At 38.4% G+C, this 14,083-nt stretch overlaps 1 protein-coding gene across 2 annotated transcripts in view; it reads right to left on the reverse strand.

Annotated features, from left to right (window-relative positions):
* Fadd (fas-associated death domain protein) overlaps positions 1-11,433 on the reverse strand; it is a 76,848-nt gene extending 65,415 nt beyond the window's left edge. For both annotated transcript variants that reach the window (XM_083111472.1, XM_083111482.1), the window contains exon 1: positions 11,013-11,433. In XM_083111472.1, the coding sequence (XP_082967598.1) occupies positions 11,013-11,331 (319 nt within the window). In that variant the 5' untranslated portion in view covers positions 11,332-11,433. The remainder of the gene's footprint in view (positions 1-11,012) is intronic.
* Between the last annotated feature and the right edge of the window lie 2,650 nt (positions 11,434-14,083).

The following is a 14,083-nucleotide window of genomic DNA, read 5'->3' on the forward strand; positions in this document are numbered from 1 at the left end:
GACTTTCCTCGAGATTTTGTAGGAATTCTGAAACTAATTGTTCATCAATTTCTCCTGAAAATTTCTTTAATTTCGTAATCTCGCTATATTTAACCCCAGCTGTCCGATCAAGTGAGCCGTGATTTTCTCTCTCAATTTTTTCTTCTCTTGATAATCTTTCTTTTCCTAATCTGGTCAGAACATTCTGAATCCGAAACGCTTTGGTGCTTCCTGGTTAGCTTATTCATTCCATTTTCAAGTGACCAGTTCTCTTCATCCGAACCTCTCATCAACAAAACGTCACTTGCATCCTCATTACTGGACAGATTATATTCCTTGCCTACTCCTTCTTTGTGGCCCTTCTTTAGTTTTTAGAGCTTTTAATATTTCCACTGTACCAGTTCCTCTCGCCTTTCGACATCCTTTCATTAGCTATACTTTGTGCTATTTCGCTCAATGACTTTGGTACATCCTGTATTTTAGTCAATAATTCATCCTAGGTTTTACTCAATTCAGCTTCTAACTCCTCCATTATTCTAACATTGTTGTCTTTTAACTTTGTTTCTAACTCCCCTAAATTCTCTTCTCCATTTCTTTCCAGTAGGATCACTCCTCTCTTAAGTACGTGACTTTCCCCATCTAAATCTTTCTGTTGACTTTTAATAATATTTTGCTCCTGAATCAGACATTCCTGTATCTTCTCAGCACTCCCTTGAACCATTTTACATTTATCTCTAATACTGCTAATTTCCTTCTCTTGAATTTTCATTACACTCTCCAAAGCCTCCATTTGCAATCCTAAAGTCGTCTTTAGTTTGTCATGTCTAATCTGACAAGAATGCTTATGATCTTGTAAATCACATTCTAACTCTTCCAATTTAGATACCTTAATTTCTAACTTCTCCAATTTATCTTCCAGCCGAACGCTCATTTCTTGCACATTCTGATATAACATGTCAAATTTATTATTCTGCTCTTGCCTATCCTCTTCTCTAAATTTGAGATGCTCTTGCCTATCTTCTTCTCTAAATTTAAGCTGCTCTTGCCTATCTCTTTTCTACATTTAAGCTGCTCTTGCTTATTCTTCTCCATAGCATGACACAAGATATCAAATTTCCTACCCTCTTCTTCCCTACTCTGCTTCATAAATAACAAAAGTTTCGTGAGGTTAACATTCTCTTCATTTTCGTCACTTAAATTTTGAACACCCTGTGCACTTTCTTCTACTTTTCTATCCTTGATATTTTCCTATTCTGACAGTGCACGGCATATTTTGCAACAAAAAAATTCTTCTATATGCAAATCAAATTTCGTTAATTCCTCATCGCTCATTCCCGCGCAAGATTTATGGTACCACTTTTTACAAAAACTACATTCTATTGCCCCTCATAACAAAGTTCTTCGCCGCAGTATTCAAGTATTTCATTCCAGCCTATTTCGGCTGCTTCATCCTGAGACTGAGAGATCGACTTTCGAACCATGTTCACACCACTGACCTACTTATCCCTAGTTCGCTAATCCCTTAATCCCTTACAGCTGCAGCGAAAAAGCCTGCTCACCTGATCAAAAAGTAGAGGTTTTTCTTTCTTTTACACTTTCTTTCATAGAACGAAATTTGGAAAACAACATAGTCCCTTTACAAAGGAATGGAATTTACATTGCAATACTCCCATGTCATATGTATAGTATTTGTTTATACATGTCATAAACTATGATCCCATTGCGATCCCATAACAAAACTTCTAAGACTTGATGTTGAAATATGTATGTTTGTTTCTATGTGTATTTTTTTAAAAAATTTGAAAATATAGGTTTTTGGAAAATTCTTCAAAGAACGTTTGAATGACTTTGCAATGAAAAAAACTTTGAAAAGTAGTCATGTGATATATCTAATTAAAGCTCATAGCAAAAGCAACAATTTGGTTTTTATCCCAACCTTCTACGTCAATTCTAGCTTGATTAATGAGTTTTTTGTGATTGCATGTGTGCCGAAAATTGTGCTTTTTCCATATTTCAGAGGATTCTAACTGCATTTTTCCTACCTTAGTTGGTACTTCATGAAAATTAAGTGTGAATAAAATTAGAGATGGTCAGATGTTTTTCACTGGTTCACTTGACATGGAATGACAATCACGTGTAATTTTGTTCTTTAACCCGTGCATATAGCACCATGCCATGTAGGCACATTTAGGGGATGTGGGGGTAGGAGCCACACATTCTCGATTTACGACATTTTGGAATGATGTGATGAGCACCATGCTCCAACCGCATAACTTCCTACATCCAAGAAAATCCACGAGTCGCCAATTTGTTGACTTTCTTTCATTCACTTCCAAATTGTGCTTGTTAGGTTGTTTAGACAAGTTGATTCAATTTTGTATTCATAGTAGCAATACCGCAGATAATAGCTGATATTCTTGACATTGGTCATCCAGAATATTTTAACGAAAGGTTTTGAAGGCTATAAAGAAATCTCCCGGAACTTAATTCTTTAAAGTTAGAAAGCCTAGAGAGTGAGGAAGTGAAGCGTGAAATTCGAGTGGAACCCGTCTACAATGTTTTTACCAAAAAGCTCTGCTTGCTGAGCTTGGGTTATTCTCGAAAATAGCCGAGCTCAACCGAAAGCAGGATATATATTGCTACCAAAAACTAGTAACGAATATTTGATTTGTCTTCATGAACACGTAAACAAGATTGCGAATATAACAATAATTCATAGTCATAAAACAACTAAATTCCATATATATATATATATATATCATTTTATATTACAATTTATTTTAGATTTCGCAAATTGTAAAACTTGTAAAAAAAATGAGCATTGGGAGTTTGGGCAAGCATTTGCGTTTCCAGGGAGTCGAATGTCTGCATCCCCGTGAAGAGTTTCCCAGGGAGGAAGGGAAGATTCGAGGGACCTTGGTCTGCACCCTGTGTCCAGCTCAAATTATGTCAAATGTGTTGACCGCTACCAGTGTTTGCAACTGCCAAATTATTTACACAGCAATTCAAGTGAGCTGTTTCACAAATTTTACAACCACATTCAATAAATTGATGGATTTTGAATAAAACTTGGGGTGAAAATAAAGCCATCTAAAAAATAACTCTCTACTGATATTTACACAGCACAATTAAATCGTATACATTGTACACATTATGAACACAAGAACATGTTTTAAGTTTTACTATTATGACACAAGTGTTGCTCCCAGGATTTTTTTCATTTTGTCATCTTTTCTTGTCTTTTGCTTCCCTTTTCTTAGGAATACTGGGCAAAAAAAAGGGGGGGGTTACGTCTCCCACCAACCCTTTCCCGGCACTGGGCATGCCTCTGTATGTATATACTCTGTCTGCTGTAATGATTCTAATTCCACCATGAGGCATAAAATTAAGGAAATTGGTTGATATCAATTTTGGTCGTTTCAGAGATTTTCAAAGTGATCTGGCGTGGATGCTCTCCAGTTATGGAAAGAGCGTTGGGGTGTCTTCAAGTTTTGAGAACCTTGAGGCCCTAAGATTTGTTGAATTGTTCGATAGCGGGAAATTTTGCATATATGCAAAGGAGTTTGGAATTTATTGTGGTGAGTACAAGTCTATGCATGTGTTTCTTTGGTTTGAAATAAAATTTTTAAAGTTTGTGTTTAACTTTTTATTTTAATGTTTGACTCTGAATGCGATTTATAGGGTGCCCACAAATCCTAAATTAGGAGCGATTTTACAATACCGGGAGTTTCTAAAATTTGTTTCAAATTCGACATACTCACTAATTTTGCCCTCCTAATAACGAATCTGCAGTTAAAATTAGGCGCTCACGTGTACAAATTGCAAAATAATCAAAATTAAGTGGTCTGCGATCGGCACAATTGCTCATTATTTATCGGAAAATTTTCTGTTTCAAATACCTAAAAAAAGATATATATATATACATCACTGAACAATAATCTGGAGCGCGGAAAGAAGCATTTATGAATGTATAGCCGTTTAAAGTTAAGATATTGCCGTTTTAAATTTTTGAGTCCAAATTTCCCACTGATTCCGGGCTCCGCCCCTGGGGTAATTGACCTACTGCCACCAAATCAGCACCAAATTGCAACTGCACATTCATGATTGCAAGACCAAAATTAGTAAGTATACCAAATTTGAAACAATTTGGAGATATTTCAGTTACTGAAAATTAAGGTAACCTATCCTTACCGTCAATGATTCGTTCAACAAACATACAATCGACACTATGTAACACGCCATTTTCTCACATACAAATGAACGCTCCATGCAACTGGTATAACTTTCGGCACAACACTCTAGGAACCGCGAATACTGATTGTAGTCATTCAACTTCATTGTAACGATTAGCCAAAAGTGGGAAGAAATTTGATGTTAGAGAAGATACATACTAAATTAACCATGCGTTCTCATCGTTGCGGTTAAACAAAGTGACAGAAAAGCAACGTAAAAGTAGGCTAAATACAAAAATTTGCAATATATATATTAACTGAAGAAAACTGTCATTTAATGCAGGAAATTTAAAAATTCCCTGTACCATTTTATACCGTATCACCTCTAATATTGCAGAAATTGCCATGTAAACCAGTGTTCTAAACATATTATCATAAAATTTGTGAAGAAAATAATTGGCATTCCAGAAAAGGCATTCCTATAACATTAAGTTCTTGCCAGTCAGAACCAACCTATGTATTCGCAATGAACAATGCTGTTCTCGTGTTCAGCCATTGACTGTTACAAGCAGGGCTCGAAAAATACCGGTCGCCAGGTCGACTAAAAATTTCAGCCTGGCGACTGTGATCTTTAGCTGTAACATGTACGAAATTTTAAGATTCTAAGTTCAAATTGCAGTACAGCATAAGTTCTGCATCTTCTGAAGACGTGAACCGCTCTCCAATCAAATCGTTATTCATGCAATCGAACAAGTAGTAGTCCGAAGGGGCAACGTCTCGTGAATACGGCAGGTGGGGTAAAACTTCCCATCCGACATTTTCTAAATAGGTTTTGCGACATGTGGGCGAGCGTTATCATGTTGAAAAATAAGTTTATCATGTCTGTTCTCCCATTCTGGTCGTTTCCTGGCCAGAGCTTGCTTCAAACGCATTAATTGTCATTGATAATGTTCTCCATTAATAGTTTCACCCGGTTGCAGCAGCTCATAGTACACCACACCTTTCATATCCCACCATATGCACAGCATAACCTTTGCACAGTGAATATCTCGTTTCGGTTGTGATGGACCTGTTTCACCTGGCTTCACCCAGGCCTTTTTTCGTTTCGGGTTCTCGTAATGGATCCACTTCTCATCGCCAGTAACAATGCGATGCAAAAACCCCTTTCTTTTCTGTCTTTGAAGCAGCAATTGGCAAATGGTTTTTTCGTCTTTCAACGTCTCTGTCTTTCAATTCATGTGGAACCCAATGTGACATCTTTTGAATCATTCCCATGGCTTTGATGCGTTTGGAAACTGTTGTTTGATCAACGCCTAATGCTTCTGCAAGTTCTTCCTGTGTTTGACACGAATCCTGATCGAGCAATGCTCTCAATTCTTCGTCTTCAACTTCTTTTGGCTGTCCAGGTCGCTCTTGGTCTTCCAGGCCGGAATCACCACTTCTAAACCATGCAAACCACTTCTGACACATTCGCTCAGCTAGCGCATGGTCACCATACACTTCCACCAAAATACGATTACTTTCGGTAGCACTTTTCTGCATGTTAAAGTAATGAAGCATAACACCCTGCAAAAACACTTTATCTGGCACGAACTGCACCATGTTCAGTTGACTACAAAATGCTGTTGTTGACGCGTCAATCAACTGCCCTATACTACGAACGATGCACGCTGACAGAGTTTTCAACGCATGTGTGGATACACGGAACTGTGGGACGATACGCTCGTTACGCCATCCCTTGACAAGGCGCACAAATTAATTCCTAGACCAAATATATCATGAAAACCGTAAGAGATATTTACACCGGGTTTTCTGCATTATAAAGCCTCATCCATTGAGATATTTTTCATTGCATAAAATTATCAGTTTACGCCATACAAAAAATTACATAAATTAATAACTGGCGGAAGTAAGGGTTAATTTTTTTTTTCCAGAAATATACTTTTGAGTGAGAAAAATATCTACGAAATTATCGAAGGTCATAATTAGATGTCTAATGACTGATACCATGTCAATCTATCACTTACGACCAATATTGGTCATGAGCAATATTTGAAGGAGTTTTGACTGACGATTTTATGGTTTGTGTGAAAAAGTGACATTTTTGGGACATATCTCTGTAGATGGCAACACAAGCAGGTCGAAATATTGTCAACAGACGCATGCAACATGTGCCTAAGTATTACATGATAAATCATAAATCAAGATTTTGTGCCGAAATTGAACTCTTGAGAGAATTCTAGACTGCCCCTGGTTATCCTGAATTCTCTTCGCTCACTTTCGCCGCCTCAGTGCCTGTTTTTTTTTAATTCATTCAGCATGGCGTTTACATTGGAGCAGCATTTGTGCTTTGCTGAAGAGTATTTTACTACTTAATCTTACACTCAGGTGCAAGAAGTTTTCAAAGAAAAATATCCTGCTTCTGCTGTACCTCACAAAGCAACTGTTTTACGACAAGTCAAACACCAACAAATGATCCCACAAATTGTTAAGAGTTGGTATTTATTGTTGAAAATCAATTCTCAGATATTCTCTTCAAATTAACAATGTTTTTTTTTTTTCAAATAATGTAATTGCTTTTATTTGGATAAATGCTAAAATACATTTTTTCAAGCACTGATTACAAGCTTTGCTTTGTCACCCTAATGGGAAAACCCTCTACTGAGTGGCTGAATTATAGTAAATACTGCTATACTGCTAGGGCATAATTCATCTCCAAGAAATGGAGCACAGATTTTTGCACTGGAAGTTGTAAGATACTTGTTTTACACAGTAACAAGTGACTTTGCTGTCGCTTCCGCGGCTCATGCTAAGTTGACGGGACGAGCAGAAGCCCTGCCTGCACGGAATTTCTAAGTGATGACGTCAGTGGACTTCCTGTCTGTGGAGGGGACGTCTTCAAATCCGTGACGTAGGAGGTGAATTTCAGCGGTGTTTGAAGGCGTGTTTTTCGAGAACCAAAACAAATATCGCTGAGATATTTTGCACATCTCATGTTTGTCATTATCTGTAAAATGAATGGATTTAAAACGTTTTTCATGTCAAAGTGGAAATGTCCATTGCACCAAATTAACTTCACTCTTTCCCTCCGCCATACTTCCACGATCAATGATCTCCAAGTGACAAATTAACAGTCGCAACGCTGTAGACAGTGTAATGAATACCGATCTTCAATTGCTCACATCAAATATGGCTACCATAATAGTGTATCAACAATCATATCGTTAATAATTGCACATAATTTCCCAATTTCTATTCACCAGTGCCAAATTTCAACTTGAGATTCATCATTAGGAGGGCAAAGTTAGTGAGTATCTCGAATTTGAAAGTAATCGAACGAACTCCCCATATAGTTAAATCATACCCTAAATTACAATCACGCAGCGTAAATGGAATGGATATGAGTAAGTGGCCTACAGAAAACCACTTTACATCATGGCTTGGGTTAAGTCCATGTAGGGGCAGTTGAAAGATAATTTTTGATAAATGAGTCCCCCCCTCATTTATTTTACCTAAATCTGTTTGCCCACATTAAAAAATAATGAAATAAAGGTACTAATAAATAAATACGAAATTACGGGTAACATTATAGTATAGGGGTGACGGATTTCTTCAAATTTACAGGATAAAGTACATACGGAAATCATTTTCTGTAGCGTTGTGGAAGTTCATGAATGTAGTTTTGATCCATTTTAATGCGAATACATGTTGTTTTCTGCGAACATCTCTGTCCGTCATGCTGTTTCTGCTGCAGCCATTTGATTTCTGCACGAGAGTACAATGTTCCGTGTGTTAAGATGATGCAACCCCATAGTCAGTGTTTTAGCCTCGCCGTATTTTCACTAGAACATGACGTGTCAAGTATTTTTTTTAACTATGCTTGCCTAACCCAACTTAACCTAACCTAACCTTACAGAAAATTGGGTAAAATTTTCGTTTCCCCAAAACGTCTTTTTTCAATTTTATAGGAGAAATTACTTACCGAAATGCATTTATTTATACTTTAGGAAGGTCTTGGAATTTTGTTTTTCCCTCGTTGAATTTTTTTGGCGGTAAATCATGTAATTTTCGACATTAATTTCATTCCGATGCACGAAAGCTGTTCCCTTGCTGTCCGTCTACTACGTGAACCAAATATTTGCGAGCGTTTCATGACGTAACAACCGGTCAGTGTTTCCAAATACGCGGTTTTGTAACTGTGTAACAGTTATAGAACGTAAATAAACCTGCGTTACTGTTCATCATTTGTCATAACGAACTTGCGACACCATGACGTGCAAAGGATGCGTGGTGAAATTCGATGGGGTTCAAAATCCAGTACAATTTGTAACTCAATATGGAATTTTAAGGAGGGATTTGACAATTCCGGGAATTTCTTCATTTTGTTTGAAATTCGGTATACTCACCAATTTTGGCCCCGTAATCACGTATCTGCAGTTAAAATTTGGCGCTCACACGTGGAAATAGCAAAATAATCTCAATTAAGTTCGTATTTCCACACCCTCGATTTCCGAATTTCCCGCCGGTTCCGGGCTCCGCCCCTGCGGTAATCGACTTACCGCCCCCAACCGCTATCGCGGCCCCGCCTGTTTCTATAGACTCCCTGTTAAGGGCATGTTAGAAATTGGCCGGATTCACCTGCACCCAAATAAGCGCCAGCAGTTAAAATTTGGCGCTCACACGTGCAAATAGCAAAATAATCTCAATTAAGTTCGTATTTCCACATCCTCGATTTCAGAATTTCCCGCCGGTTCCGGGCTTCGCCCCTGGGGTAATCGACTTACCGCCCCCAACCGCTATCGCGGCCCCGCCTCCGCTCCAGCTACCCGCCTGTTTCTATAGACTCCCTGTTAAGGGCATGTTAGAAATTGGCCGGATTCACCTGGCCCCAAATCAACGCCAAATTTATACGTGAGCGCCAAATTTTAAATGCAGATTCGTGATTACGAGGCCCAAATTAGTTAGTATACCGAAAATTAACAAAACTGGAGCCTTTCTCTATATTGTCAATTCGCTCCGAGTAGGTGGGAAAAAAATCCAAAGTTCGTCAGACTTTTTCTTTGACATCAAATGAGAGTACGAGACGTGTATTACCTATTTCACAATCAGTTGCTTTGATTTATTTCAATCACTTATCGCACAACACTCTTGCTACCTTCCGTTCTGACGTCAGCAGACTCAAGTTTATTTTTAGGCTAAAGGTCTATGTTGTTATCCATATCATTCAAATTTCAGTAACCACCAAACGTCTCTAATTCCCTTATTTTTGTATTTTTCACATTCATACTTAAGTATTCTGCATACTAGAACCTAGATATTTTGCTATGAAGAAGGTCGCAACACTGCATAACCACTGATCATGGACTACGCTAGTCAAGATTTCTCCGCCATATCGCGTGTAACGCAAGCAAAAGCGAACAAAATAAAAATACTCGATATTTCGAAAATTGAGACTATTTGCCTGCAAAAAACGAAACGCGAAATAGAAGAATCCTTACGAATGCAGAATATGTGAGTATCAATGTGAAAAATACGAAAATAAGGGAATTAGAGACGTTTGGTGGTTACCGAAATTTTAATGAAAATTGTTTTTGGGTCTAACGTCGGCTAGAGTCTAGTTTATGTCCTTCTTGCCCGTTTACAAAACCGTGCTAGCAGACAGCCCGCGCTCCGGCATCTCTGAGGGTAAGTAAGTTTTTTTTTTACACTTTCTGTGACTAACCATTCACGGTAACGAGCTATGCCTATGAGGTTAGGTTCCATTAGCACTCATTTCACCCCTAAATATGTGCTTCATCATCGAAAAATGTCCTCAGTACGTTCAATCACACATATCCGCACAACATCAGTTTTTCTCGATTTTCTCCTCCAGGAAATTAGGAACGACTTGGGATGACCGGACCCCTCTCCGATTTTCTTCATATTTGACAAACTCACCAATTGAGGCCTCCTAACCACGAATCTGAAGTTAAAATTTGTCGGAAACGTCTAGAAATTGCAAAATAAGCAAAAATAAGGCGTTAGTTTTCGGAATGGAAACTTTCGATTTTCGCAAAATTTTTTGTTACACAACCAAATACATATATATATATATATTCCTGATACTACCACGACACCAAATTTTAACTATGTTTGCCTAACCTAACCAACCTAACCACGTGCCAATGGTTCGTGGGGCTAGCGTCAATGGTTCACGATTTCTAGACATGACCGACAAATTTTAACTTCAGATTCGTGATTAGGAGGCCTCAATTAGTGAGTATGTCAAATATGAAGAAAATCGGAGAGGGGTCCGGTCATCTCAAGTCATACCCAGAATCGAAATAACAAGTAACAGTAAGTACTCGTAAATGTAAGAAATAGACATTATCTTAGAAATGCATTATTTCACCTTAGGAAATGTTCCGCATTCCAAAATAGTATGTTAGCTATGTAAAAAAGTGCGAAATATTATGATTTATAGGTGTCACCCCCATACTATAATAGTACCAAATTACGTACCCCTTTAGTTGTATGCGGAAAGTTCGCATATATAAGAAGTTTACTACCATACGAATAACGTTACCTGGAATTTCGAAATTAATGTGACGTATGCAGATCATATACTTTGTTTTTAGAACCGTCACTTTATTATGATATTTTGACAAATCCAGCGATTGGGCCAATGAGGCTATAAACCTTTAATCCCCCTCTTGGCATGCCATTGTACTACATGTTTTCTTGTACTGAAACATTGCTTGCCTCCTTCGTAAGATTACGCTTCGCTACTGGTGGCCACATTTCCCCCAGGATTATTACAGGCTGGTCAATTATGTGGAGAAGAGTGCGTAAAAATTTCATAATAATCATGAGCTTGCTTACCTGTTGGCTCACATCGGAGTCTTGTACCCGGAACATTATAGCGTGAAAACATCGTTTGCAATTCACCGTCCATAACTTCACATCTCTGCACTATCGTGAAAAATGCATTCATGTCAAGAGCATTCCTCTTCTGTAGAAGTTTTACTAAATCTTCTATGCTTGTTATAGCACGTAGTCTTCTCTTAGAATTTATGACACTTTTAAAACATTCTCTTACATCAGCAACTTTGTCTGTGTTTGCTGTCTTTCGTAACACTATCTGTAACACTTCTTCTGGCGGACTATTCTGATAAATTTCATTCATTCTCATGAATAACATAAATTACAAACCACGCTCACAAACAAGATAAAACGTCAAAACATGTCTATGGTCACAACAAAAAAGTACAATACAATTGCAGTTAGTTATCCATAGCTCAATTCGTTCCACTTCCTCTCTACTGGCTAACTTATTACACAACACTACAGAAACTCTGTGTTCTGACGTCAATGGGAAAAAAGTACGTTCCTAAACCAAATGCCTAAGTTCTTAGGTTAGGCTATCTAGTTTTAGTTCTATTAGCTTAAATAATAAATTCACAGTGTATCTATGCTAATAGAACTAAACTTAACAGACCTAACCTAAAAACGCAAATATTACTCATCTGACGTCAGAACTCAAGGTTGTTCCAGTGTTGTGCGATAAAGGATACCCCCTCCACAGAAGGCACAGATTATGACAAAGATGACATCACTCTTAGTCATCGCCACATATTCTTCTTCTTCTTTTTTTGCTCACACCACCTTTAAGCGATTTCTAGCCAGAGTTACCGTGTACAGATCTGATGTTAAGTGGGTCATCCATTTCCAAGGAGGGTTGCTTGCTTTTCTCCCGCTCAAGGTCGCTGACCCTCGCGCCAGGCATGAGAACGGTTTATTGCTATCCAAACTAGATGTGAAAGAGGATGTGGGGTTGCGGGTTGGAACAAGTTCAAAGATCCCTTCACTTTTCCACAAAATTCAGGCATTCCAAATATTTGGAAGTTTTGCTCGATCGTCTAATAGTTCACACGGATGACGCTAGATGGCTTCCGGAATCGACAGAATTTTCACTCGAGCGAACAAAGATCGAACAGGCAAACGATCTATATACGCTCGAAGTCCACTATTTCAAGTATAACCGTAATTTGTTTGTGGTAGTGGACTTTCAAATATGCTCCCTGAAGTGAAAGACGCAGTGAAATTGAAACTAAAGTGAACATAGTCATCATCTCCATGCTATAGCAATACAAGAAAATGAATAGATGATTATGGGCTGAAACTATCAGCTCGAATTTTGCACATACGTATTTGTACGATTATTGTCACATTGAAATGATATTTGGTATTCTATTCGAGCGAATCACGCCCGAGCTTGGGATATTCGATCGAGTTTGAGCGAACGAAAGTGGTCCAATACAGTAGTCTAATGAACAGCTCAGGACACAGTCATTCATGGTTCACAAGCTCCAACATTTCACCATATGTTCTCGAACTGAATGGTTTTGAAAGAATGTCCCTAATCAAGTCCTTACCTGCACCACTGCAAATCGAGGGCACGTCTTGTACGTCAACCATGGTGGAAATTTTCAATGTAGAATCATACTTTTACAAAAACACGACACAAAGAACAGAAAAACACAGCACAATATCAGTAAAAAACAACACTCATTCGCAGAACCCACGCTTCTAAATTAATCTTCCTTTTCATCCTACCGGCAGTGTTACATACCCTCCATATTTCCGAGTAACTGACCACATTAAACAGGAATGCATCAGTTTTTTTATCACGATGGATGTTATACGAAATTCGTCATTTAAACTTATATTACTAGTACAGCAAATTTGTGACCTATAGCCCCTCCAGGAGGGATGCATATATTCAGGGTTGGATGTGGAGAAACGACAGCAGCGAGATAGCCGGAAGATCTTCCAAACTTCAGAACTCGTACGAAAAGGCCTTTCGGCAAAATCTCGTTTTTTCTTTGTTTTTTTGCAGTAAAGTAGTGCGATTTCCTTGGAAATACTGGAAAAACAATGGACATTTCCACTCAATTTTTTATTTACAACAATTTTAAAAACTACACCCTGGAAAAATGACCCCTGCAAGTTCTTGCGTTTCTCTGCGTCCAGTTTAAGGCAGAAACGAGACTTCCAAAGTTGCGAGGCTAACGTTGCGCTGAAAACACGCCGCCGCCGTGTTAATACGTCACTACTCAGAGAGAGCTCGTTTGTCGTCTACTTCGAGCATCCAGTTTACTGCGGGTAGCCCATGGTGAGCGAACATGTGCAGCAGTTTTACAAATCTGTAGAGATTTAAATACTGGAAGAAGGAGCGATAGTGGAAAGGAAAGCTATGCTTTGTAATGATCATTCTTCCATGAAATATCCCTGCTGGTCACGTGCAAGATAAATGAAAGGGTTCTGCTGCGTGCTTGTTCTCAGATCATGCGAAGAATATTGCTTGTAAATTTGGTTGCTGACCCTTTCAAAAATATATATATTTTAATCTTATATTTATAGTAGAGTAATCAACCCGGTTGGCCAACCGAAAATGAGGCTCGGTGAGGCTCGCCTTAATGGATTTCTCTCGTAAGGCATGAGCCTCATTTTCTCGCAGTGTTGCCAACACCTTACTCGAAAAAATCACCAAGGGTTTTTGGGTCTAACCTAACCTAAAGCAAGGAGCTGGCAACACTGCTTGAGGCTTGCCTTGCAGCGTTGCCAACATCTTACTCGAAAAAATCACCAAGGTTTTTATTCTGGTCTAACCTAGCCTAAAGCAAGGAGCTGGCAATACTGCTTGAGGCTTGTCTTGCAGTATTGCCAACATCTTACTCGAAAAGTCACCAAGGTTTTTATTTTGGTCTAACCTAACCTAAAGCAAGGAGCTGACAACACTGCTTGAGGCCTTACAGTGCATAAAGCAATTTGCCAACCTACTGGTACTTTTGCCATAGCTTTTTACAAAAAAAAAGAGAGAGAGGAGAAAAAGAGAGAGGGAAGAGTTAAACAACCGACAGTATTACCAACACCTACCTACAGCTTTTTTT

The sequence above is a fragment of the Lepisma saccharinum genome, chromosome 1 (genome assembly GCF_977018435.1).
Source record: "Lepisma saccharinum chromosome 1, izLepSacc3.1, whole genome shotgun sequence".
Classification (NCBI taxonomy): domain Eukaryota; kingdom Metazoa; phylum Arthropoda; class Insecta; order Zygentoma; family Lepismatidae; genus Lepisma; species Lepisma saccharinum.